Source organism: Pholcus phalangioides, unplaced genomic scaffold (genome assembly GCF_987345545.1).
Source record: "Pholcus phalangioides strain wild (caught in Gottingen) unplaced genomic scaffold, Ppha-v1.0 ptg000009l_1, whole genome shotgun sequence".
In the NCBI taxonomy this organism is placed as follows: domain Eukaryota; kingdom Metazoa; phylum Arthropoda; class Arachnida; order Araneae; family Pholcidae; genus Pholcus; species Pholcus phalangioides.
Window position 1 is genome coordinate 24,322,904 of NW_028301602.1, and position 23,443 is coordinate 24,346,346.

General features: G+C 34.6%; 1 protein-coding gene across 2 annotated transcripts; it reads left to right on the forward strand.

Moving 5' to 3' along the window:
- The first annotated feature begins 273 nt into the window (after positions 1 to 273).
- On the forward strand, positions 274 to 14,618 carry IFT46 (intraflagellar transport 46). 2 transcript variants are annotated; one of them, XM_089235826.1, is made up of 12 exons: positions 274 to 409; positions 2,102 to 2,141; positions 2,975 to 3,177; positions 7,110 to 7,358; positions 9,151 to 9,225; positions 10,575 to 10,668; positions 10,973 to 11,107; positions 11,506 to 11,618; positions 12,180 to 12,246; positions 13,038 to 13,098; positions 13,982 to 14,067; positions 14,308 to 14,618. In XM_089235826.1, the coding sequence occupies exons 2-12, from the start codon at positions 2,109 to 2,111 to the stop codon at positions 14,464 to 14,466; spliced, it is 1,275 nt and encodes a 424-aa protein (XP_089091952.1). In that variant the 5' UTR covers positions 274 to 409; positions 2,102 to 2,108; the 3' UTR covers positions 14,467 to 14,618. The 2 variants fall into 2 exon arrangements, with proteins under 2 accessions (XP_089091952.1, XP_089091954.1); XM_089235828.1 differs by lacking the exon at positions 7,110 to 7,358 and having other exon boundaries at positions 275 to 409.
- Positions 14,619 to 23,443: the final 8,825 nt, after the last annotated feature.

Consider the following 23,443-nt stretch of genomic DNA (forward strand, 5'->3'; position numbering starts at 1 on the left):
GTTCCGAACGGCCGTGACCGCTCATCAATATTGATCCACTTTTTACTGACAATCACATATGGATAAATAAATTCGAAATAATTATACCACTGAGCAAATATATTAATATTCGCATATAAAAATGTGGAAAAAACTGCATTACTTAGAATTTATGACATGAATAGTCCGAAAAATTGATTTGAGCTCAAAAGCCAATCACGATACAATTCTTATTCCCACTTTGGATAATTTTTCAAAAAGAAACGCACGGTGATTCGTTAAAATTTGTTTGTTGTCCAGAGGCAGGGCGCGTGTGGGCATGTGTAAAAAAAAAGTGTTTTAGTTTCCATAGCAACATAGTTTATCCCTCTATTTGTGCTTTGTTTATCTGATAGTAAACAACATTTGGTGATCTGTCCTTGTTGACGTCGTAAGTATGGTGTGACATTTATGTGGTACACAGGGCCGTGACTACACAGGGACAATCAGGGAAATGCACCGGGGGGGGGGGGGGCAGATTTCGAGAGACAGCAAAGGAATCAGATGAGAAAGATTCATGGCCCTCACACTCAAGAATGATGTTGTGCCAAGCCGGGGGGGGGGGGGGGGGGGCAGCAGGAATGATCTTTACAGTTTTTTGCCTTTTCGCACTCCAAATTCACTCTTGAGGGGCTGTGTGAAATCTGGCTTGGAGTTCGGTCGAAAACCACAGCCTAGGGACACTGCTGCAGGATGTGGGGCCATGGAAAGATTAAAATCATAGCCCATGATGAGAGTTGGGGGGGGGGGGGGAATTCACCCCGAAATATGAGGAAATGTCTGAATATATATAGAATGACATGCATTGTTCAACCACTTTGGGCCCCCTTGAAAATAAGTTGTCCTCCCTATGGGTGATCTGAACGCTCGCATTGGTAATATAAAATAAATTTCTGTCTACAGCCCTCTCATAGCCTCCAAGGTTAATCTACCCCCTTTCTAAGGCACCTTTATCATCAAGGAGCTCTACCCCTGGCAGGGTCGTCTTAGAAGCATTATGAGCTCCTGAGCTAAGTGATTATCTGAGGCCTTTTGCCTGACTAAAAATGCATGTTTATACAGTGGCGTATTCACAGGAGGACTTGGCGGGCTATAGCCCAGGACGGCAAGTTTGGGGTGGCGACAGATTTGAAGAATTTTCTTGAGTTGTCAAGAAAATTATAATACTCAGAGAAGGGCTTTTCCAAAGTCAAGTCCAGTCCTTGACTTTGATACAGTTTATCTATTCTACTGATGATGTCAACTACTAGTGTTGGGGAAACGTTGAGAACTAACTCAAACGGATGATGGTCTTCAAACCCAAAAAAACAATTTTCAACAATTCTGAAATTATTCGTATCAGTAGTTCAGCAATTATTTCATTAATTCTGTGACTATTTTTTTCATTAATTATAAATTTTGATCATTTATGAAATTATTATTTTTTTCAATAATTCTAAAATTATTTCTTTCATTAAGGTGTTTTTTAGCATTTCTGTAAATTCTGTAATTATGTACACCTTTTGGATGTCAAATTCGGTCTTTTGAAATATGTAGCCTATAAGAAACCATAGGCTTCGGAAACTGTTTTGCTCAGGGTTCTCCCGTCACCACAACCCTTTTAATGTATCAAATGCACAGCATTACTATTGAATCTGAAAAGTATATCACAGTTCTAAATATAGTAGTACGTATTTCCCTGTAGCTAGAGCTCTTTATTGATTTCTTGTTTTTGGAATTTAATCAGTTTTCTATGCAAAGTATCTATTTAAAAAAAATTCTTGGGAGGCCACAGCAAAAAGCTAGGACCGCCACATTGTCTCACGGGCAAGCGAGTAACTAGGCTAGGGCAACCGTGACCCCAAGCCATATGGGGTCCCTCACAAAAAAATTTTATGCTCATTTTGCATAATAATAACTCTTTCTGGAGGGGGGGGGGAAGAAAAGTCTGCCCTGGGACTTCAAGAAGGCACCTATGGCCCTGCCCTAGAATTTCTCCAACCTGTGCATGAGCTTACAGAGTAGGGAGAATATTCCATGATTGGGATGAATGCTTTTATTGTTCAATGTTCGTGAAAGATTGAATTATGAATACTATTTTTAGGTCTAAGATGGATGATATTGATGATACAGAAAAGTCAGATGTGAGTAACCTTTTCTTCATTGATTCTTATGTTTCATAACATGCGTGAAATAACAATTTCTATGAATTTACTCATTAAGAGGTTAATTGCATGAATGGTGAATTCCTATCATAAATTCCCCCTTTTTTTTATTACGAAGAAAAGTGAGTGAATTATTATTTTGGCTATTAAATAAACAGATTTAATTTCTGTTAATGGACTGGACTTGAAATTTCTCATCCCCAAAGCAGAATGTTTTGCAATGTTCTGCAACAAACCCTAGGCCGACTGGAAATATTTTGTGGTAAAAATTCCCATAAGTAAGAAGTCACCAATGAACAAGGCAAATACATAAACTCCTAATGCATTTTGACACCAGTGGGTGTTGTCACATCATGGGTGGATGACACCCATTGGCATCAAAATGCATTGAGTTTGTGTATTTTTCATGTATTTTCCTTATTCGTTGGTGACTTCTTAATATTTCCGGGCAAAGTTAATTTACTGTTCCTAGTGTTTTCTACATCTTTCTTAAAATTCTTCCAGATTGTTCTGCAATAGCACTGCTTGTTCTGCTACGACATACGTCATAGATTTCGGCATATTCTGCTTTGGGGTTTCTCATTTGAATTGATTAAATTAAAAAACCGTTCTTTAATGACGATCATGGTTTTATTGGGTTATACTTTATTTATGTTCTGCAGCAAAACTGTCATTTAAATTTTGTTTTCATTATAAGTTATGCAGCATAACAAAAAACACTACAGTGCATAGATTTATTTTGTAGAAAGTTTTCTTTTATTCATCCCGAAATTTCCTTAATAAAACTGTACCTAACGTTTGTTTTGTTCCAGCTGATTATGAAGTCAGGAATACCAAGGCCTTCATCACGTCCATCCTCTCGCCCACTGTCTCGACCCACTCCGTCTGCCAGAGTCCGTGCTCTTGGAAAAGGTGATCTTGAGGAAGTGGATCGAAACAGTCAAGAAGATGAAGAGGAAGAAGAAGATGATGATGAAGATGAGGAAGATGAAGAACAGGGAATACAAGTTGAAGGGTAAAAAATCTTTGCTGCTGGTAACTTTACAAGAAATACATCACAACTATTCACTTGCCTAAGCATGTTTAGTGGCAGTTCACCGAGTTGCATTAAGATAAATATTTTTATTTTATTATGCAGTCAAACCAAGCTTATAAAAAAATCTCCACGCATAATGAAAGAAAATTTTAGTCTCATCTCCTAAATTTTATCCATCATTATAAGATATCTTATTAAATCAGATGTGGTAATCAAATTTTTGGTTCCCTTAAAGTTAGTTGTAATGCATTTTTTATAACATTTTATGGGGATCAAATGTCTATTGTTGATGGATATAGGACATAAGTTTCACAAATACTTTCATTAATCTTTCAAGTTTCAGTTTTTTTTATTCTATAGAAATTATGATACCAGTAAGTAATTGTTGTCGTATTAATATATTAAATTCTAGGTGTAAAACAGATGTGGACATCCTGAGTTGTATCATTATAAAGTAAAATTATAATATGCCATCCCAATGGCATAAGTTTTGTAGTGCTGCTCTAAAGCATTACTATCACAATATTTTATGAACTATTTGCCCTACTTAAATAACTAGGAAATGAAAAACAAACTCGTGGTTGATGAAAGGAAAGTAGATACAGTTCTTTTTTTCACACCTTTTTTCTAAAATGCATAGTGGTTCTAAATTCATGGGATAATGAGAGGTGATAGAACATATACCTAAACAAGCATTTTTCATCATGGAAAGTGTTGTGTTTTCTTTAACACTTTGTTAGCCGAGTGGATAACACATGGGTATTTATTTTGATGAGTATTTATTATTACGTTAGACTTAGATAGATTACATACATATAGATAGGAAGAATTTATAAAGCGGAAAGAGCAGAACATTTAGACATCTTGTCTACTTGATGTCCGAGGTGGAACTCACTAGTTCCCCTTACACAACACTAGGTGGCGTTGTATGTTCTTATCAGTTTAGTTCTTTTAGTCATTTCTTATGAGGACACCACATTCCTCCCCGCTAATTTAAAGATCCAACTGGACAGGAGCTTTCCTGGTTGTTGGGAACGTTGCAAAGGAACGGGAGTACTGGACATCGCTGTAGGCTTGCTGGACGTCGCTGGTGCCTTAGCTGGTGTTGGCAGATCGCTACTGATCTCTGCCTGAGTTGTCTGTTCTGGAGCAATCTGTACCTCGGAGTTAGAAGCGACAGGAGTTGATGAAAGTTTGCCTGCAACTCTCGGTACCACCAAGGTTGGCTGAACTTGATTGCCAGCTGCTCTCATCTGGTCTATGTGACGTCGGAAGAGAGTTCCATTTACATCTACAGTGTAGTGTAGAACTACGTCTTTGTTGAGAACAGTTCCGAACTTCCACTTGTTATTGGCGAATCTGTAATCTCGCACAGCCACACGATCTCCTGTCTCGAAAGTTCGGTCATAGAAGTCTGTGACCTCATTTCTGATCCTTTCTTGAACCCTGTTCTTGATATTTGGCAAGACTAGGTCTATCCTTGTTCGGATTTCTCTTTTTAGGAATAACATTCCTGGGCTTTGCATGGTAGTCGCATTTGGCGCTTTTCTGTAATTCAACAGAAACGTGCTCACTTTTTGGTAGATGTTTCCGGGAAATCTTTGCATCGCCCGAAGGGATTGTTTTAAGGTGTGAACTTATCGCTCTGCCTGCCCGTTGCTTGATGGTTTGAAGGGAGCACACGTTTTGTGCTTTATTCCATTATTCCTCATGAATATTTCAAACTTGTGTGATGTGAACTGAGGACCATTGTCACTCACTAACACTAAATGCAGTCCAAATTGAGAGAAAACAGTCCCATAGGCATTCAACTGTCTTGAACGTGTTTGTTGATTTCATCGGGTATACTTCCATCCATTTAGAATGAGCATCGACTACGATCAAAAACATATGCTCGAATATGGGACCTGCGAAATCTACGTGAATTCTCTCCCATGGAGCACTCGGGTATTCCCAATGGTGTACCCTTGCTTTCACCGGATCAGACTTGAATCTGGAGCAATCTGGACAGTTTTTAGCAGCTGTTTCTATGTCGCTATCAATGTCCCTCCAGTAGACTTAGGATCGAGCAATTGCTTTCATTTTAACAATGCCCAGATGGCCTTGATGGAGTTCATCAAGAATTTGATTTCTAAATTTCTTCGGAATAAAAACTCTTTGGCCATGCATTATACATCCGTCCTGCAAGGTGTACTCGGCTTCCTTCCCTCCTAAAGGTTCACCGAATTTCAATTTCCTCAGCAATGGACCCAACTCTTCATCATTTTGGGTCTCTTTTGCTAAATGTTGAGCTTTCACTGGTAGTATTTCAATTCGATTCAACTGGAAGAGTTCTATGTCATCCTTGACAACTAAGTCTTCCGACCTTAAAGGTAATCGGGAAAGACAATCTGCATTACCATGGTTCTGTGTGTTACGATAGATGATATCAAACTGATATGCTTGTAAGATCAAGGCATAATGCAGAAGTCGAGTAGCCGTCAACACTAGTAGACCTTTCTTCGAGCTGAATATCGCTACCAAAGGCTTGTGATCTGTTATGAGAGTAAATCTTCGGCCTTTCAAGTAAAGCATAAATTTCTTTACTGCCCAGATAATTGCCAAAGCTTCTTTGTCAATCTGGGAGTATCTCTGTTCCGTTTTCGTCAGCCTACGAGAAGCGAAAGCAATTGGTCTTTCTGTTCCATCTGGTAAGACATGTGATAGAACTGTTCCTATTCCCACTGGAGAAGCATCCGAAGCAAGAGTAAGAGGTAGTGTAGGATCATAGTGCATCAAGATTCGCTTTGAGAAAATTTCCTTTTTGATCTTCTTGAATGCAGTCTCACACTTTTTAGACCAACGCCCCGGAACGTCCTTTTGTGTCAGCTCATTGAGAGGATAGGCAATGGTTGCCAGATTTGGACAAAATTTCCCATAGAAATTTACCATGCCCAGAAAACTTTTTATTTCTTGTACGTTTTTCGGTGCGGGAACTTTCAAAATTGCTTCAGTTTTCTCATTTGTTTCACTGAGGCCATTTTCATCAATTTCGTGACCTAAGAAATTTATTTCTTTTTGAAAAAATGTCAGGAGCATGGGCTGAAGTTAAATTTGAAAAAGAGCAGAACATTTAGACATCTTGTCTACTTGATGTCCGAGGTGGAACTCACTAGTTCCCCTTACACAATACTAGGTGGCGTTGTATGTTCTTATCAGTTTAGTTCTTTTAGTCATATCTTATAACGACACCACAGAAAGTGTGGCCTAATGTGAATGGTTGAGGTGCAAACTCTGCAATAAAATACATTGGCATCACTAATTTTGGAAATGAGGTCCCCAAATGTTTCAATGGGAATCATGCACACAATGCCCAGGAGATGGACCCAAAAAAAAAAAAAGAAATAAATAAAGAGGAGAGAGTATCAGATGGATGCCATGTAATGGGATCAACATATCCAATACTATCCAATCCATTGGAGCAGAAATGTGTTTAAGTAATTTAGTGTTTTTCTGCAAAAATGGGCAAACTTTGCTTCTTTACCACATGTACTCCTTGATGGTTTATAGCACATACCACAGTATATCCATTAAAAAAATATAATATTTGCTGCAGGTGTGTGAAGTCCTATTGTTCACTTTATAAAAGCATCTCTAACGTCTTTGCTATTGGGATTTCACTACACGTTTTATGACCAAAATGCTTGCTTAGGTACCTTTATGATATTGTCCCATGAATCATGGACACCCTGTATATATGCATATATCCATATAATTTAATTAAAATATAATTAATTTCTAATTTAAGTAACCTTATTTCTGTAATATTCATTTTCTTGAGCTTTCCTATCTGGTACTGGCATTTATTATTGTGCATGACTTTAAGCCTTGACTTGCATGTGAATTTTTTTTTCAATGCACTTTGCACGTAGCATGAAATCAAAGCAGCTCTTCTACAGGCCTGTTACACCAACAGCAATGCATGGGAACCACAAGCGCTTAAATCGAAGAAGAAGAATGCATGTGTCATCATCCTCAATGCAGGACATGTTTAGATATGCCGATGAACTGTCATTATCAGATTGTAGCATTGGTGATGAGATTCTTTATGATTCCTATTATGGCAATTTAGAAGATGAGAGGGATTTATTATATCAAGAACTTCCTTATAATAGCAAAAGGTGTATTTTGTATGCATTGATAAATTTTGATTTCGAAATTGGCGTTTCATTTGTGTGCACTAATTTAGTCCAAAAGCTTAGGATTCTGATTTTTAGTCAAAGAAAACAGTACAAATTTCTGTGTACAATTATTTATTTTGAAATATTTATACAGAAGCCAAAGTAGTTTGGTTATTAACATTTTGATAGCTTAGACCAGCGGTTCTCAACCTTTTTGACTCGCGGAGCCCTATCCAGTTTATAATTTCTATGGCGGAGCCCTTTTTGACTCGAGGAGCCCCTTTTTTGTGCATAATTTTTATGGCAGAACCTTGTAGGCCTCTTTTATTTATTTATCTATCAAATTTATTGATTTATATTATTTTACTTGAGTCACCGCGGAGCCCCTGGGACGTGCACATGGAGCCCTTTGGGCTCCGCAGAGCACCGGTTGAGAACCCCTGGCTTAGACACTCTGGCAAAATGTTCATTTTTAATTAAACTGACTTTAAACTGTGGGTTCCAACATGCCCTCTAATTTTTTTACCTGCACAGGCCCATTGTTACTTTGTACACATAATTTTTGCATCTTTATGGAATTGATGAAAAAACATGCTTCCCGTATAATGTGTTGAATTTCTCAAGTGTAGAAAAATATATATCCCTGTGCTCGAAGTATTTCAGTATTGCACAGTCATGCACATGAACAGCTTAGAAGTAGCCTTGGGTCCCAGCATTATGTTTTATTCAGATTTTTTTCTTCTTTGCAACGTTAAAAATGAACAAGAATCTTCTGGCTAAAAAAGCCAGTGTATACTTTGTCAAACTTATACCATCATTTTGTAATGCCACTATTTTCATGAAACACTATAATTCAGTATTTCCCCAATGGGGTTGATGTGATGGATCTGGGATAGTTGTGGCGGTAGAGGCTACACTTACAATATGGGATCTTATTGAATGGTTTAGTGAGGGCACGGGCCATAAAGAAGAAAAAAACCCCATTTCTGAAAGGGAGAGATGGTGGCACAAAATTTGGCAAATTCTGCTCTAATGAGCTGAATGAGGCCACAACATTATATTTGTTCTAAAGTCTAAAGTATGATACTAATTGCATGAACTGATAGCTTGATATTTTTGATTACTTTGAGAAATCCAAACTTGATTTGAAACTTAACCCTTCAAGCAGTATTGACTTAGGATATCTAGAATCCTTTAAGAAAGATATGTAGACTCCTTAAAGGCCTCTTATTTTAGCATTATCAAGTCCAAATATTTTGTAAAGTTGATTTTTCAATGGAACCTTTTTCCCTGTACCCTTTCTTTGCACCTGCTGAAAATTAGAAGAAAGCCTTTTTTCTGAATTAAAAAAAAAGATATGGTGTTTTAGAGGGGGTTTAGTGATTTCTGCTCTGCCATTCAAAGGGTTAGTAATATTTTGTGATTGAACAATTTGCATGATTGTTTGCCTTGAACCTTCTATTTTTTCCCGACTAATACATTGGCATATCATAAATGAGTATATGACATATGAGTATCTCATTTGTTATTTCCTCAGATGGATCTGAAAATTAAAGTAACACCAATTTTTAAATCCCACTCAGACATATCTAATCACTCGTGCAATGATTGCTAATCTAAGCATAATGATGATAGCACCTACAGCAGTTATGTTACATTTTAGACGGGCTTTAAAATGGAACAGTATGTGGCACAGGGTTGCAAGACTGTTTAGATTGAATAAAACTTTTAACTTTTTTATATGAACATGATATTTTCCTATGATTTCAATCTTGTTGGCATTTTTGTGAAGGGCTTATGATCCCGCTGACTTCGAACACTTGACCGTTTCCAATGATATGAAAGAAATGTTCCAGTACATTACTAGGTGAGTTATTGACAATAAAATCAGTTGCTCAATCTGATGGAAAATTTCACGTTACTTTTATTGATTGCCAATTTTGATTGGTTCTGAAATAATTTTTCTCACTAATTCTGAAAAAGTTTATGATTATTTACTGATAATAAATTTAAATGACTCTTTAATCATTAATTTTGATGATTCTGAAATTATTTTCCTTCTCAATATATGTTAAAAAATTATTTCTTTCAATGATTATGCAATTATTCTTTTATTGATTGTGAAATAATTTCTATCAGAAATTATAAAATTATTTCTGTCATTGATTTACACATTATTATTTTTCACCAACTCTGAAATTATTTCTTTTATTAATTCTGAATTTTCATCAATTCGAAAATTACTCTTTCATAAATTCTGAGTTTTCATCAATTTGTTCTGGAATTATTTTCATTTGTTCTAGAATTATTTTCATTTGTTCTAGAATTATTTTCATTTGTTCTAGAATTATTTTCATTTGTTCTAGAATTATTTTCATTTGTTCTAGAATTATTTTCATTTGTTCTAGAATTATTTCTTTCATCAATTCTGAAATGATTTCTATTTCTTTCATCAATTCTGAAATGATTTCTATTTCTTTCATCAATTCTGAAATGATTTCTATTTCTTTCATCAATTCTGAAATGATTTCTATTTCTTTCATTAATTCTAGAATTAATAGTTTTTAATGCTTTCAACCATTTTCTGAAATTGCTCAGCAGGCCATGACAAAAAGATATGAGGGTCAAATGTGATCCACGGGCCATACGCTGAAGACTCCTGATTTAAATGATTATTATTTATTAATAACTTTTACAATTTATTTTCAAACAGTATTTGTTAAAAGCTCATCAATTCATAAAAAATCTTTTGAAAGCAGACAGTTTTTTTTTCTAGGTATGAACCTTTTCCAAAAAAAAAAATATTTTACGAATATGTTTTTCAAAGTTCAAAAAGCTTATGTATAATGTAAAAAGCTCACATACAACTATCACTTTCTTCCCGCATATTTTTGTTTTTGTGTGTATTATTGTCTCGAAATAAAACTTATTAATTGTCTCAAAATTTGAAAAACAAAGTAAAATTAAATTTGAAAATTTCCTCAAACATATAACCATTGTCATGTTTTTCTAAAAGATCCCACTGGCTATAAATTGTATCATACATATTACAAGTCAGTTTTGATGAGATCCAAATCACCATTTAAAGGGTAATAATGCTATTTGTTTTGTGGGATTCTGAATTTTTTTGGGAAAAATTGAATATGTAACTATTTTACAATTTTAAATAATCATACACAATAAGTTAAATTGTTATATTGTTTTTGTTTCTCACAGATACACACCTCAGACCATAGAGTTAGACCATAAACTCAGACCCTTCATTCCAGAATATATACCAGCAGTTGGCGATATTGATGCCTTCATCAAGGTACACTTTTCATGAATGTAAAATACCAATTATTATAAATTTGAATGCTAAAATGTAGCTATGACATCAACAGGCATTAAACATTTATTCTTTTACTTATTTAAAAACAATATCAATAAAAATCTTTAGTGATAAATTCTTCAAATTTATCCTAGCAAATGTTTTTTTTTTGGTGTATGGATAAATAAATAAATAAACTTGTGTTGAACGGACCTGATGAAATTTTGGAATTAGTTCTTGTTTGAAGAAGATATTTACTTTTTTTGATGATTTTCTCATGGTTCATTCTATTCTCTGCTGTTAGGTTCCAAGGCCAGATGATGAGTTAGATAAACTAGGTCTCGTGGCTTTGGATGAACCATGCGCTAAACAATCTGATCCAACAGTGTTAGACCTGCAACTCCGAGCCATCACTAAAGAAACAACAACAAAAGCGGTTGTAAGTTAATTTATTATAAGATTTAATTTATTTATGGGACTTTTATTATGGGTCATAGGTTTTTATTGCAGTAATTGAGTTTAGAACACTGCTTATATGATATTTAAATAAATATCATCTGTGGGTATTTAAATATAAATATCATACGTATAAATATTTATGATATGATTTATATAATAAAAATAGTTACCTGAATACTTTTTTTTTAAAACTTGGATTATTGTGGATATTCCTTTGTTCCAATTATTAAAACGTTGTTGTACATTATTTCCAATAGAGTTTCAAAGCATCATTTTTTTAATTTTTTGTGCTAAAAAGTATTTGTCACAGATTGATACACCTTTCCACTGTGGTTCCATCCCCTATTTCTGAATTTTTAAAACATTTTCTTTTCTTAGGCTGTGAAAAAACTTGAAGATGCTGACAAACGTCCAAAAGAGGTAGAAGCATGGATCAACAGCATTGCCAATCTTCACCAATCAAAGCCGCCACCAACTGTGCATTATGCAAAGTGAGTGGAACCTTTCTTTCAAATCGAGCACAACACAGGTCTATCACCATATGCAATTTACTACCTAGTGAGTTGTGCCGGTAGTGTAAGTGTGCGTGCACCTAACAGTCTGAGGTGTATCTAGTGTTGTGTCTGATTTTTCAGTGCTGCCATCTGTATTTCAGAAGTGAAGTGTAATGATTGAATATTTGTACCATTTGTAGGCCTGTTGCTCTAGTGAGTGGAACCTGTTCATTGGCGATATGGCAGCTATTGGAGAATAGATTTTAAAAGAATGAAAAAAATCATATTTTATAATTGAAACTCTTATCTCCCTCCTCTTTTTTAAAAAGAGTTTTGATCGTTATTTACGCAAGGGAAAAAAATAAAATTTTGCAGAGTAATATGTATTTGTATTTTACACATTGCAAAGAGTGTGTAGTTTTGTTTCTCAATTTAAGTTTGAATCTAAATTAGATCATGCTAGTTGATTGTTATCTCACATTTATTTAATCATAGTATGTTAATATGCCAATCTTTAGTGTGTCACTGATTCTTTCTCAATTTTTTTTGTGGATGAAGGAATATGCCTGATATAGAAGCCCTAATGCAAGAATGGCCTCCAGAATTGGAAGAATCTTTAAAAGAGGTCATAGTCACATTTTTTAGTTTTAAAAATGTCTAAATTTTATTGAATAAGATTGGTAGTAATAGATTTTGAAATCATGTATCAATTTCAAACCATGTATTTTTTGAAAAAACTAGATTAAGTTTTTGGACTGCTCAACTATCTAAAGAGAGATAGATCATTGGTAACTTCAATAGAAAGTTTCTGATTATAATTAAATACTTTTTATAATAATAATGTTGGTGACGCACACACACTACAGTCAAGAAAATTTTGATACAAATCTAATTAATCGAATATGGTCAAGCACCTATATAATGGTTTTCAAAGAACAGAAAACACACACATGTATCATTATAGAGGAGTTATCATAATAGATGGAATTTATTAACATTATGAAAAGTGCATCAAAACCAGAGAATGATATCGTTATATATAATTTTCCCTTCATCAGTTAATTAGATAAACAGAATATAATTTTGATAATTTTTGTCTTATACTATTTTTTTAATTTAGTACTTACAATGATTTTTGTACTGCTTTAACCATGATAAGATACCTAGGATTATCTCTAGTTTTTTAGCTTATAGACATTTACAACTTAATTAGAAATATACTGTAATTATTATTATACATCTATTTTTGAACAAAACTTGTATCAAGTGAAATGACGTTTGCATGCAATTCAATTTAAACATTTTTATTATGAAAAAAATCTAATTCTAAAAGTTTGTTATCATACTATTTTTCACTATCATTCATTGTATCCATATTGATTCAACCAAAACTATTGTCCTCTGTAACATTCACAGGTTGGCCTTCCAACAGCTGATCTTGATTGTTCTTTAGAAGAATATGTTGATATTGTTTGTGGTGAGTTGGTTGAAAATTGTTAATTACAATTTCAAAACAGTGAAAAATGTGTTAGGATAATTCCAGTTACTCTATTAGAAAGCATTTTTGGTTGAAATGAAGAGTTTTCTTCCAATTCTCAAAAATATATGCTTGTTTATGAAGATAATGTTTAAAGAAAAAAAAAACGGTTCATGTTTTTTAAATTTAATAAAAAATTTTTTTGGATACTGGAGATTATGTACTGGGCTTACAGTAATCCTACGCTAGAGCAATGGTCTTGGTGATCAAGGGATGAATCCTATCACTTTTTGTTTTGCACACTATAATTTCACTTTAGAGACGCCTGTAAAAAATCCTGGGCTGAGATCTCCAAGGATTTCAGCAGCCTGGGAGAGTGGTTCCAGGGTTTGAAGAAATGTGGGTGAGATTAATTTAAAAAAGTTTTTGTTTGCTTTCTGAAAATTTGTCTGACATTGTAATTTTTGTGTTTTAATCATTCATCATTCTTCCTCAGTGAAATGAACATGCCTCTGTGTAAATTTACATTTTTTTTGTAGCTTAATTATATTAAATAACAATTGTTAAATAATGAAATATCAAATAATTAATAATTGATAATTCGCAATAATTGATAATTCACAATAATTGATAATTCACAATAATTGATAATTCACAATAATTGATAATTCACAATAATTTTAATTAATAATCAATTGTATTTCCTTAAAAAGTCATATTTATATTATTGTTCCATGGAGGATAATCACCCTTGAGATGATAGAATTTTTTCCTGTTGTTCTACATTGTGAGCAAATGAAACTGTTTTTTCAGTGTTTATATATTCACTGTACATAGATTTTAATATCTGGCAATTTCTTCAACATATAAAAAATTCTAACAGGTCTTCTTGATATACCCGTGTATAAATCACGCATACAGTCGCTTCATGTGCTGTTTTCTCTCTACATGGAATTCAAGAATTCACAGGTTAGTTTGAAAATGAACAACTTTTCTAATTATACAGTAGATACTGAATTTTTGAAAAAAAATCTTAATTTTATTAAAATATATTTCCACATTAGTTGATGTGTAGAAAAATATTTTTTTGAAAATGATTGAAGTTCCCGTTTCTCTATTTGTTAACCATTTTCTTTCAAATAGCATTGCCTCTTAAAGATGATGATTCACAAATTTGTATATTCTTTATATTCATTACAATTCTATTAGCATTTCAAGTCATTGGCGCAAAATGAAAGTGTCGATGATCTAGTTGATATAGATGATGACGATGATGGAGATGATGACAGTGATTCAGACGATTTACCTAGAGGTGGTCGCGGAAATTTTTCTGACAGTAGAACAGATAGACTTGTTATCAGACAATAATGAAGTTTTGCACTTTATTTGAGAAATAGTGTTTGTTGTTTTATGTATTGTTTGTTATTGATAATATCGACTCACATGTTTATATCGTGATAATATATTATTTAGGTTGCCATTCTCTGAAAGGTGATTGTTAATAAAGTCAGATGATCTAGTCTATAATTTTCATGTTTGGATGTTTTAATTTAAGTAACAGCATAAGTGAGGTGTTGGAATTTAATGATTTTTTTGGGATGAAATGTTTTCTGCCACATTCTTCCACATGGTTTTATAGTGATTTCATTTCCTTTCAGATGCTGTTAAAAGATCGATTTGTAAAAAAAATTATCAGTGAAAAAATAGGGGGATTCAGTAAAATAATCATAACCAGAGGAATAATATACTGTAGAAGTTAAAATTTATATATTTCCTCTAATTATCCTACCAATTGATGAAATTCACACCTCTCTCCATCATACAAAAATTGAATATTCCCACATCATAAGAAGAAACATTCGCATGGATATCGGTGCTTGAAATTCTTGTTTTTTGACAATTTTACTTGATAAAACAATTGTCTTGAATAGAATGGAGATTGCCATAGGAATTAGCAATTACTGAGAATTTTAATCAATATTTTAGAGCATTTTCCTAATGTGCAAGTTTCACAAATTGACATTCTTTCGATTAAGGGCCATATTATATTATATTAAATTTTAATTATAGGAAATTTAAATTTAAATTCTTAATTTCAGATTTCTTCAATTATGTATTAATGAAGGTGACTGTATCACAGCTCGATTCCCTTCTTTCCCATCTGATCATTTCTCATATTTTTCTACACTTTATAGGCAAGTAAAAAAGAAATAGTTTTCTAAAAGAATAGTTTATATGATTTAACAATGACATTGATATGCTATGGTAAGTGGGATAAATCGGTTATTATACATAACAACCGTTTATTATGCATGCTTACCAATCTTCTTGATAAGTTATTTATGCCGTTTATCGGCGAATATGCATAATACCCAAGTGTCGTTGGTAAATTTGATAAATACTTGAAATTTATCGCCTTTATCTGTGATTATGCATAATACTCTGGTGTAATTTGTGAATTCGATAAATATGAAAAAAAAAAAATCAAAATGAGTCTAGTGTATATATGTGATGAATATAGTCGGACACCTATATAATAACAAATTTTACGATCGTACCCCGATATAATACAATACATGTATGAATCATCATGCATAGGCTATCATATAGTAAGATTTATCATGTTTACCAATGACGGACGCTTGGGTATGCAGAATCGCCGGTAAAAGTGATAATTGTTTTAGTACTTATTAAATTTACCGAAGACGCTTGGGTTCTATGAATAACCACAGGTAAAACTGATTAATTTAGGGAAATTCATCAAACCAAAATGCTCTTCTCGATTACCCATAATAACCGGATTTATCACATTTGCTGTAACGGTACATCCATAAAACGATTTTTTTTGTTACTTTGTAAACTGTCACGAGAATGACCTCGAAAAATCGTACGGTTTATAAATTTTGAAAATGACTTGCCAATAGTATTGAACGAATTGCGGTCTTTACTAATCAGATAATTCTGTTTTGTTGAGAGCGATATGTATTTTATATTGCATTGATTTAATACAATTATTCATTTGCGTTATATTTCTATTCGAATTCAAGACAACGGAATATATTATTTCTCGTGTACGCAATTTCTGACAAGCATGACGACCTTTTTTTTTGTTTTTTTGCCGATTTTTCTATTTACCTACGTCATTTTTTAGCATTAGAATTTCCTGATTGGAAATCATCGTATGCTGACTCGAGTTCATGTATCCATCTATTAATGCGACTTTGATTGCTCGTTTAGTGACGTCTTAATGGCTGATCTTTGTCAAGAAGCAGAAGGAAAGCTTTTACCATTAATTTCGATTCATGTTACTTCAAACCTGTTCTTGCGTATTTTTAAGTACTATGATATGTGAAGATATAAACACAAAATTTTGAAAACATTTCGTTATTTTCTAAACCATCAAAATAACGTCTCATGTACATTTGTTCAATTATTGGTTCAATCACCATATTTTCCTTAACATTGATTTTTTTATGCAAAAAAAAAAAAAAAAAAAAAAAATCAGTGACAAACATTTTTTTATTAATTTTTTTCCTTTTCCCTGTGTTTTTCCCCCCCCAGGAATCAAAATTTTAAACTCCAAGGCTGCATGCAAATTGTCTATGTGATGTATTACACAGTATGTTTGATAAAGAACGAAAGTCGTTTGTATAATGCTTATCTGCGACTTCCTAGAACAATGCCGTAGGATTCTGGGATGCGGTGGGTGCTCAATCATCCACAGAATTTTGGAGTAGGAAGGCGAGCACCTCCTGTGAATTAATTTGTAAATCGAAATCTTCTACAATGAATTTCAGTGGGGCACCGACAGGTTATAAAAACACTTGCAATTACGTATTAAAGATTAATGCAATTAATTGTCGCAGAATAAACTAATAAAGAAAGGGAGGGGGTTATACAGTGGCACAAAGTTCAGATCCACTTTATTTTAAAAAATGTGATTAATTCCCCCCAATTTTTATAGGTAAGTACCCTTGGGATATATAACTCGTCCGCCTCTCGTTTCTATTCTGTCTCTTACATATCGTACATAAAGCGTACATATACGTCCTAAACATTCCTCTGAGGATTTCCTAACGCTGGGATTCTCGAACGTTTCCACACGCGGCTGCCCATTTTCGTATTCAATGCTTATCCGCGAGCTCGGTCGGCTTTTCAACCAGAGCTTTTTCACAGAGAATCTCTCCGAAATACCTTTGTCAGGTTCACCGCTTCGCGGTGCCTTGACAAAGGTTGGAGGCGCATAGTTTGAGAACCCCTGTTCTAACGGATTGGTATATGCCGGAAGACGCATTTATACTGTCAGAGTTATGAATTTCTCCGTATCATATTAGTGCTCCATCTGTCTTCCATATTTTTAACACATTCGCATCGGGATATATTTTCTGAAACTTATATTGGTTTTATACTTATTAATATCATTATCATATAATAATAATAATGATATTATTAGCATAATTATTACTATTTAATGACTCACATAATATAATATACTTCACTAAACAAAACATAATGCGGGAAAGCCCGTAGATTTGGCTTTTCACGACCCCTGCATAGTGAATTTATAGCGTGAAAAAACAAAATATGAGAATTGTCTCGGGCCGTGTTAGCCCCACCTTTGTGGGGATTATGGCGAATGTGTTAAGTGAAAATGGGAATTATGTTTTAATTTTCGTGTTCTGTAAGTACGTATCACGTTGAAGGTCTACCTGCTTTTTCCGACTGACTTTTTGAAACGGGTTGATCGGCTCACATAAACATCGTACTATAGATATCTCTTGTATATTGTTGCCCACATTCACTCCTCGAAATTAGAAAACCGCAGAAAACTCAACTTCAGCCGGCAACCACTGCTCCCTTCCAACGGTGTTCGAACCTGGATCCTCACGACACGAGTCCATCACAATGTCCCATGCGACCGCACAATCAATCACACTTTTACAAAACAAATCACACTTTTCCTCGCTATACAGTCAACCAACTCTGTTCACAAACTTTTCTTTTTGGGAACAATTCGGTTTGCCAACAACAAAAAATGGTTCGTTCACGAACACGCAAAACCGTCTAAATCAACATATTTTAGAAGTCCGAGGTTATAATTTTTTTTGTCGATAGAATTTGATTAAAAAGAGTAAAATATTTCACACATCACAGTAAAATTCCCACCACCAAATGTTTCTCCATCCGATGGATCATCAGCAGGCTCTGAAGAGAAGAACTTTTTCAGATTCAATAATATCTGGCGTAGAACTAACACACAGTCAAGTAACATGTGGGAAAACTGTTTCATCATCCTACAACTGCATAGTTCTTATTTACAAAGTTCGGCAGCGAGTATCTTTCAGAACCATCAGTTTGGCTTGGAGTATATGTTGTGGCCAGGGCCAGACAGTAATACAAGCGGACATTTTGAGGGCTTTGATACTCTCCTCTCCTCTTAACCAGATCATGGCACGCCGCTCTTTCTCAATGCAGAGACTTTAGCTGGTGGTCGAACATGACCTGGGCCGTACTGGAAAATATGCGTGTATGTGTTGTGAGCCTAATGTGAAGTCTGTTTTTGTGTAATGCTTGTTATATGTGTGTGTAGTGATGACACAAAATTTTCCAGCTACGACTGAAGTGTAATGATTGAATAATTGTATCATTATAGGCCCGTAACTTCCTGTAGTGAGACTTTTTTAACTGGCTCGCATTCACGCCTCGAAGTTGGGAACCACAGAAAACCAACTTCAGTCGACTACCACTGTGACAATCGGTTCGGTTTGAACCCGGAATCCATTACCATGACCACTCGATCAGCACAGCGAGGGCTTTGATAATGAGATTATAAGTTAGATGATACATATTCACGAAACCAGATTTCGCCCTTACATTGTGTTTTCAATCCGTTTGCATTTTATTTTTTTCGAATTATGGTAATTTTTTCCAGTGTTGATTTAATGAATTCACACACAAGGTTGGTTTAATCAATTGAGTGCTGGTTTAATCAATTCACAGTGTTAGTTTTTAGATCATGGTTAGAAAAATTGATGGAAGATGGCAGCACTATATATAACAAGCCTTCTTCAGAAACAAACTTCACGTTAAGTTTACAATGCAGAGGAATGTGAACGACGTGCATGTGTGATTTAGTAGTGTTGATTTAGTGGTAACCGTATTGGTTATGCAAACGAGCAGCACAGTAGAAGTTCACACTAAAAATCTTCGGAATAGATTTATTTCACATTAATTCCTATGGGGAAAAATTACTTCACTTCGCAAACAATTCTGTTTATGAACTACCTTCAGGAGCGAATTAAGTTCGTAAAACTAGGGTTGATGTATTCCACTTGAACGATTTACATTTGTGCTTTTCCACCAGTCTCTGTGCCCCTGCTGAAGTTGGTTTTCTATGGTTCCCAAGTTTGAGGCGCGAATGCGAGCTTATCTTCCTGTTTCGCCACAGAGAGCAACAGACCTACAACGGTAAAAAAATTCAATCAATTACATTTCACTCACAAATTGAAATATAAAGATGGCAGCGATAAAAGTTCACACACAATACTAGATACGCACTCAGACTGTTAGGTCCACACACACACACACTTCCGGCACAACTCAATCAGTAGTAAACTTCCCATAGAGGTCATAGTCATGGACTTGCATCCCGGGATCGAACCCCATCGCTGTCACAGGTGGTGGCCGGCTGAAGTTGGTTTTCTGTGGTTCCCAACATCGAGGCGCGAACGCGAGCCGATCTCCCCGTAAAAAAGTCTCGCTACAGAGAGCAACAAGCCTACAACAGCACAATTATTCAATGATTACACTCCCGTCATAGAAAAATTGATGGCACCACCACACATACCAAGTATTACACAGTAACAAACTTCACGTTAGATTCACAACGCGTACGTACACGCACATTCCAACGTGTACCATTTCGTTAGAAATCCCAAAGAGAAATGTGGACGAGGTGCATGTGTGAGTTAGTAGTAGTAAACTGGCCATAGCGATAGCCCGGAGTTGTGCTCGACTTGAAAGGAAGAAAGAAAGTTTCTGAGTGTGCCCTCCTATAAGCATTTGCCATGGTACGAAACTTTCTTGATGTTGATCCGTGGCTCCCTTAGAATATCCCAGGGCAGTACATACGTATCGATTTGATTCACAGTGATTACGCATTTCCGAAACGGGCATTCACAGAATTTTTACATTCACTTTACGCATGCTCGATCTTGAGGCGCTTCGGTTTCATTATAAAAGTGGAGTCACATACTCGATGAGAATCACATTATTACTATACGTCAAATAGGATATTATATAGAAAATAGTACTCCACGGAATGCAGTTTGGAATCACTGAACTGCAGCATTTGATTTACGGAAGGCAATTGTGGTATAATCTTATCTAATTCTCGTAAGTATCATTTACTTCATAAGTGCTACAAAGGGGTGTAGGTCGATTGCCTCACGCTGAGTCGTTTTTCAGATAAAATAAATCGATTACCCTCCTCTTTATTTCAGAAAGACAGGTCGTTTGCCCTTTACCCCCCTCCTCCGCCGATTTCTTAACATGGCAGGTTAATTATTAGGCAGATTATCCTTACTCGGACAGCAAGCGAAACGTTGTTCATCCTTCTTTTTCCTATTATAACACGCGACAGTTGATAAAGGTTTCAAGTGACTCGAGCAAGTTACATGAGAAATATTTTTTAGTTAATGCTTGTGGAGTTCCACTTATACCATAGATAATTCTGTGTTTTCTTTTATTAATCTTCATTTCTGTGGATATGGGGATCGCTTCCAGTAAGCACGGGAGAAAAAAAGAAATTGGTGCCTTATTTTGATTATACAAATTTATAAATATAGCAAAACGAACGAATGTATCAATTGGAGATGCACAAATAGAAAGTTCCGATTCGGAATTACCTCATAATCGCGAGCTGGAAAATAATCCTAGAAGACTAATAATAGACTAATTTCACGATGATGCGATGAAACAAAATCGGTAAGAAGCCTTTTGGAAAATCATTCAAGTAGAAATCAGTGTTTCTCGTCATTCCGAAAATATCACTGTTGAGGTTTAGGAATACACAGCATATGGAAAATCTTAATGCATCGAACGAAGCGAACGTATAGGCATATAAAAAATGTATGCCCGTTCAAGAATTTTACATGTATCGGGAGATAGATTTGTCCTGCTTGTTTCCAACATTCGAAACATAATGAGCACTGTTGATGAATGAGCACTGTGAAATACATTAAAACGGGCATTAAGTTTGAAATCTTTATTTCAATGATTAAAGGTCTCTGAACACAGAAGAGACATCGTATTAACCGTTATTTTACTGTATGCGTTTTTTTATAAGTGGATGCGACCTATCAAAATAATCAAGAATTCTATTAATTATTGGGGAATTGATATTTCCGATGAAAGAAATGATAGAAAGTATAAAGGTATCTCACTAAAATTTATACGTGTGAAATCAAGAAGTATCATATCAAGTCAAAGATAGATGTCACTAAAAACAAAGCTAATTTATCTTTGTACGTACAATTACCGAAACTGAAACTATCTGGAAAGAGGAGAAGGAAAACAAACTTTTGTTTTTATATAAAAAAAATTATTAACCGACTGTATTCAATTTCTCTAAGATTGAAGTATTCACTTCTGTACTAAATTTCATCAAAATAATAATTTACAACATAAATTTCTCCAAAACAAGAGATAAAAGTATTCCTATAACATGTATTAATTCACAAATTAAAGTTTATAAGTCAACAGCAGAGGTCGGTAGTAAAAACAAATTTTCTGGCATGCAAATCAACTTATTTTTGATCGGTCTTCCAGGGTCTTTTCCAAAATTACACGTAATTTTTACATATGATTACAGGTTACTTAAATAATATATGTTTGAGAAGTTTTAAAATCCCCCCCACACCATCACCTACAATGACGAAAATCAGACAGTGGGCAATCGGCCTGTTGCGGGAACACGCTGGAAATTCAAACCCTTCCGTTTTAAGGGCAATCGACCGAGCCCCCAACAAAGAGAACAATTTTCTTTAAGCATTTATGAATTTTATTAACAAAAATAACGAATATTTGAAAGATTTTATAATATTCCCGACACAGTTATAATATGTACTCAGTTGTTTTTTGACTAGGTCTACTAAACCGTACATGCACCTCGTAAATAGTACTTCTTTGTGGAACTTCCAACGTGCCGTGTATGTGTGTGGAGTTTGCTTCTGAGGAATCCTTTTTCGGTGTCTAGGAAGTGCTACCAGCAATGTCCGAATTCGTAAGCAAACCACTCGGCAGGCTATTATGCCCGTTGTATTATGCGTGAATAATTGTAAATGCTGTTACTACAATGACTTGCGATGCAACAACACATAAGGAAAAACATATCTTTAGCCATTAGAAAACGTACAAAATTAAAATCCTTCCCATCAATCTTCGCAAAATTTCAATAATGCATGTTAGTGATGATTCAGACGTGTATCTATATCTACACCTTGAATGAACGTTCTTTTGTTTTGGGGAAGGGGAGAAATTAGCATTGTGCTTTTTTTCCTGTTTGTTTTAGAGCCTATTCAACGTCTATTTGATCACGTTTAAATTTATTTATTCGAATGGTTTTTTTTGTTTTCACACATTGCACACTCTTTCCTACAATAATAGTGTGAGGAAACATTTAAATGCTCGTTCTTGAAAATTACGAGACATTTCTTAATCATATTCCCACATTTATAAATTTATGACCTGCTGTAAGCTAATGGATAGGTTAATGCAATGAAAACATTACTGACTGTGATAAAATCGTTCGTGTTAAACTTAGAATCGCCTTCGCTGTAAGGAAAATAATTAATATGCCCGTAGGGGGAGTCATTAAGACAGTCACAAAAGACAATTGAAAAATAACTTACAGTGAGATAATCACTTCAAAACTATTTTTATTCTCAATATTCTCAACATAATCTCCACCAATATTTATGAACTTATCCCGTCGTTTTATCAGTGCATCCAAACCAGCTGCATAAAATTCTTTGGTCTGCTTTCTCAGCCACATTAGGACTTCACCATCTGCAATGCATTTCCAAGATAGTTCTTTTAGTGGAGGATTAAACAGATAAAAATCGTTTGGGTCTAAGTCGAGACTGTGTGTAAGATGTATGTTGAAATTTTTAAACAAATTTTTTGAATTGTCTCCTGTGTTAGGGGAAGCTAAATGTCGATCAGCCCGAATCAATTCCTCCACCTGCTGCACAGTTGGTTCAGTTTCAATCAAAATGCCCGTTCCGATTATTGTTATGAATTTTTGAGCAGCCTTGAGAGAGAAAATTTATCGACCCAATTGTGC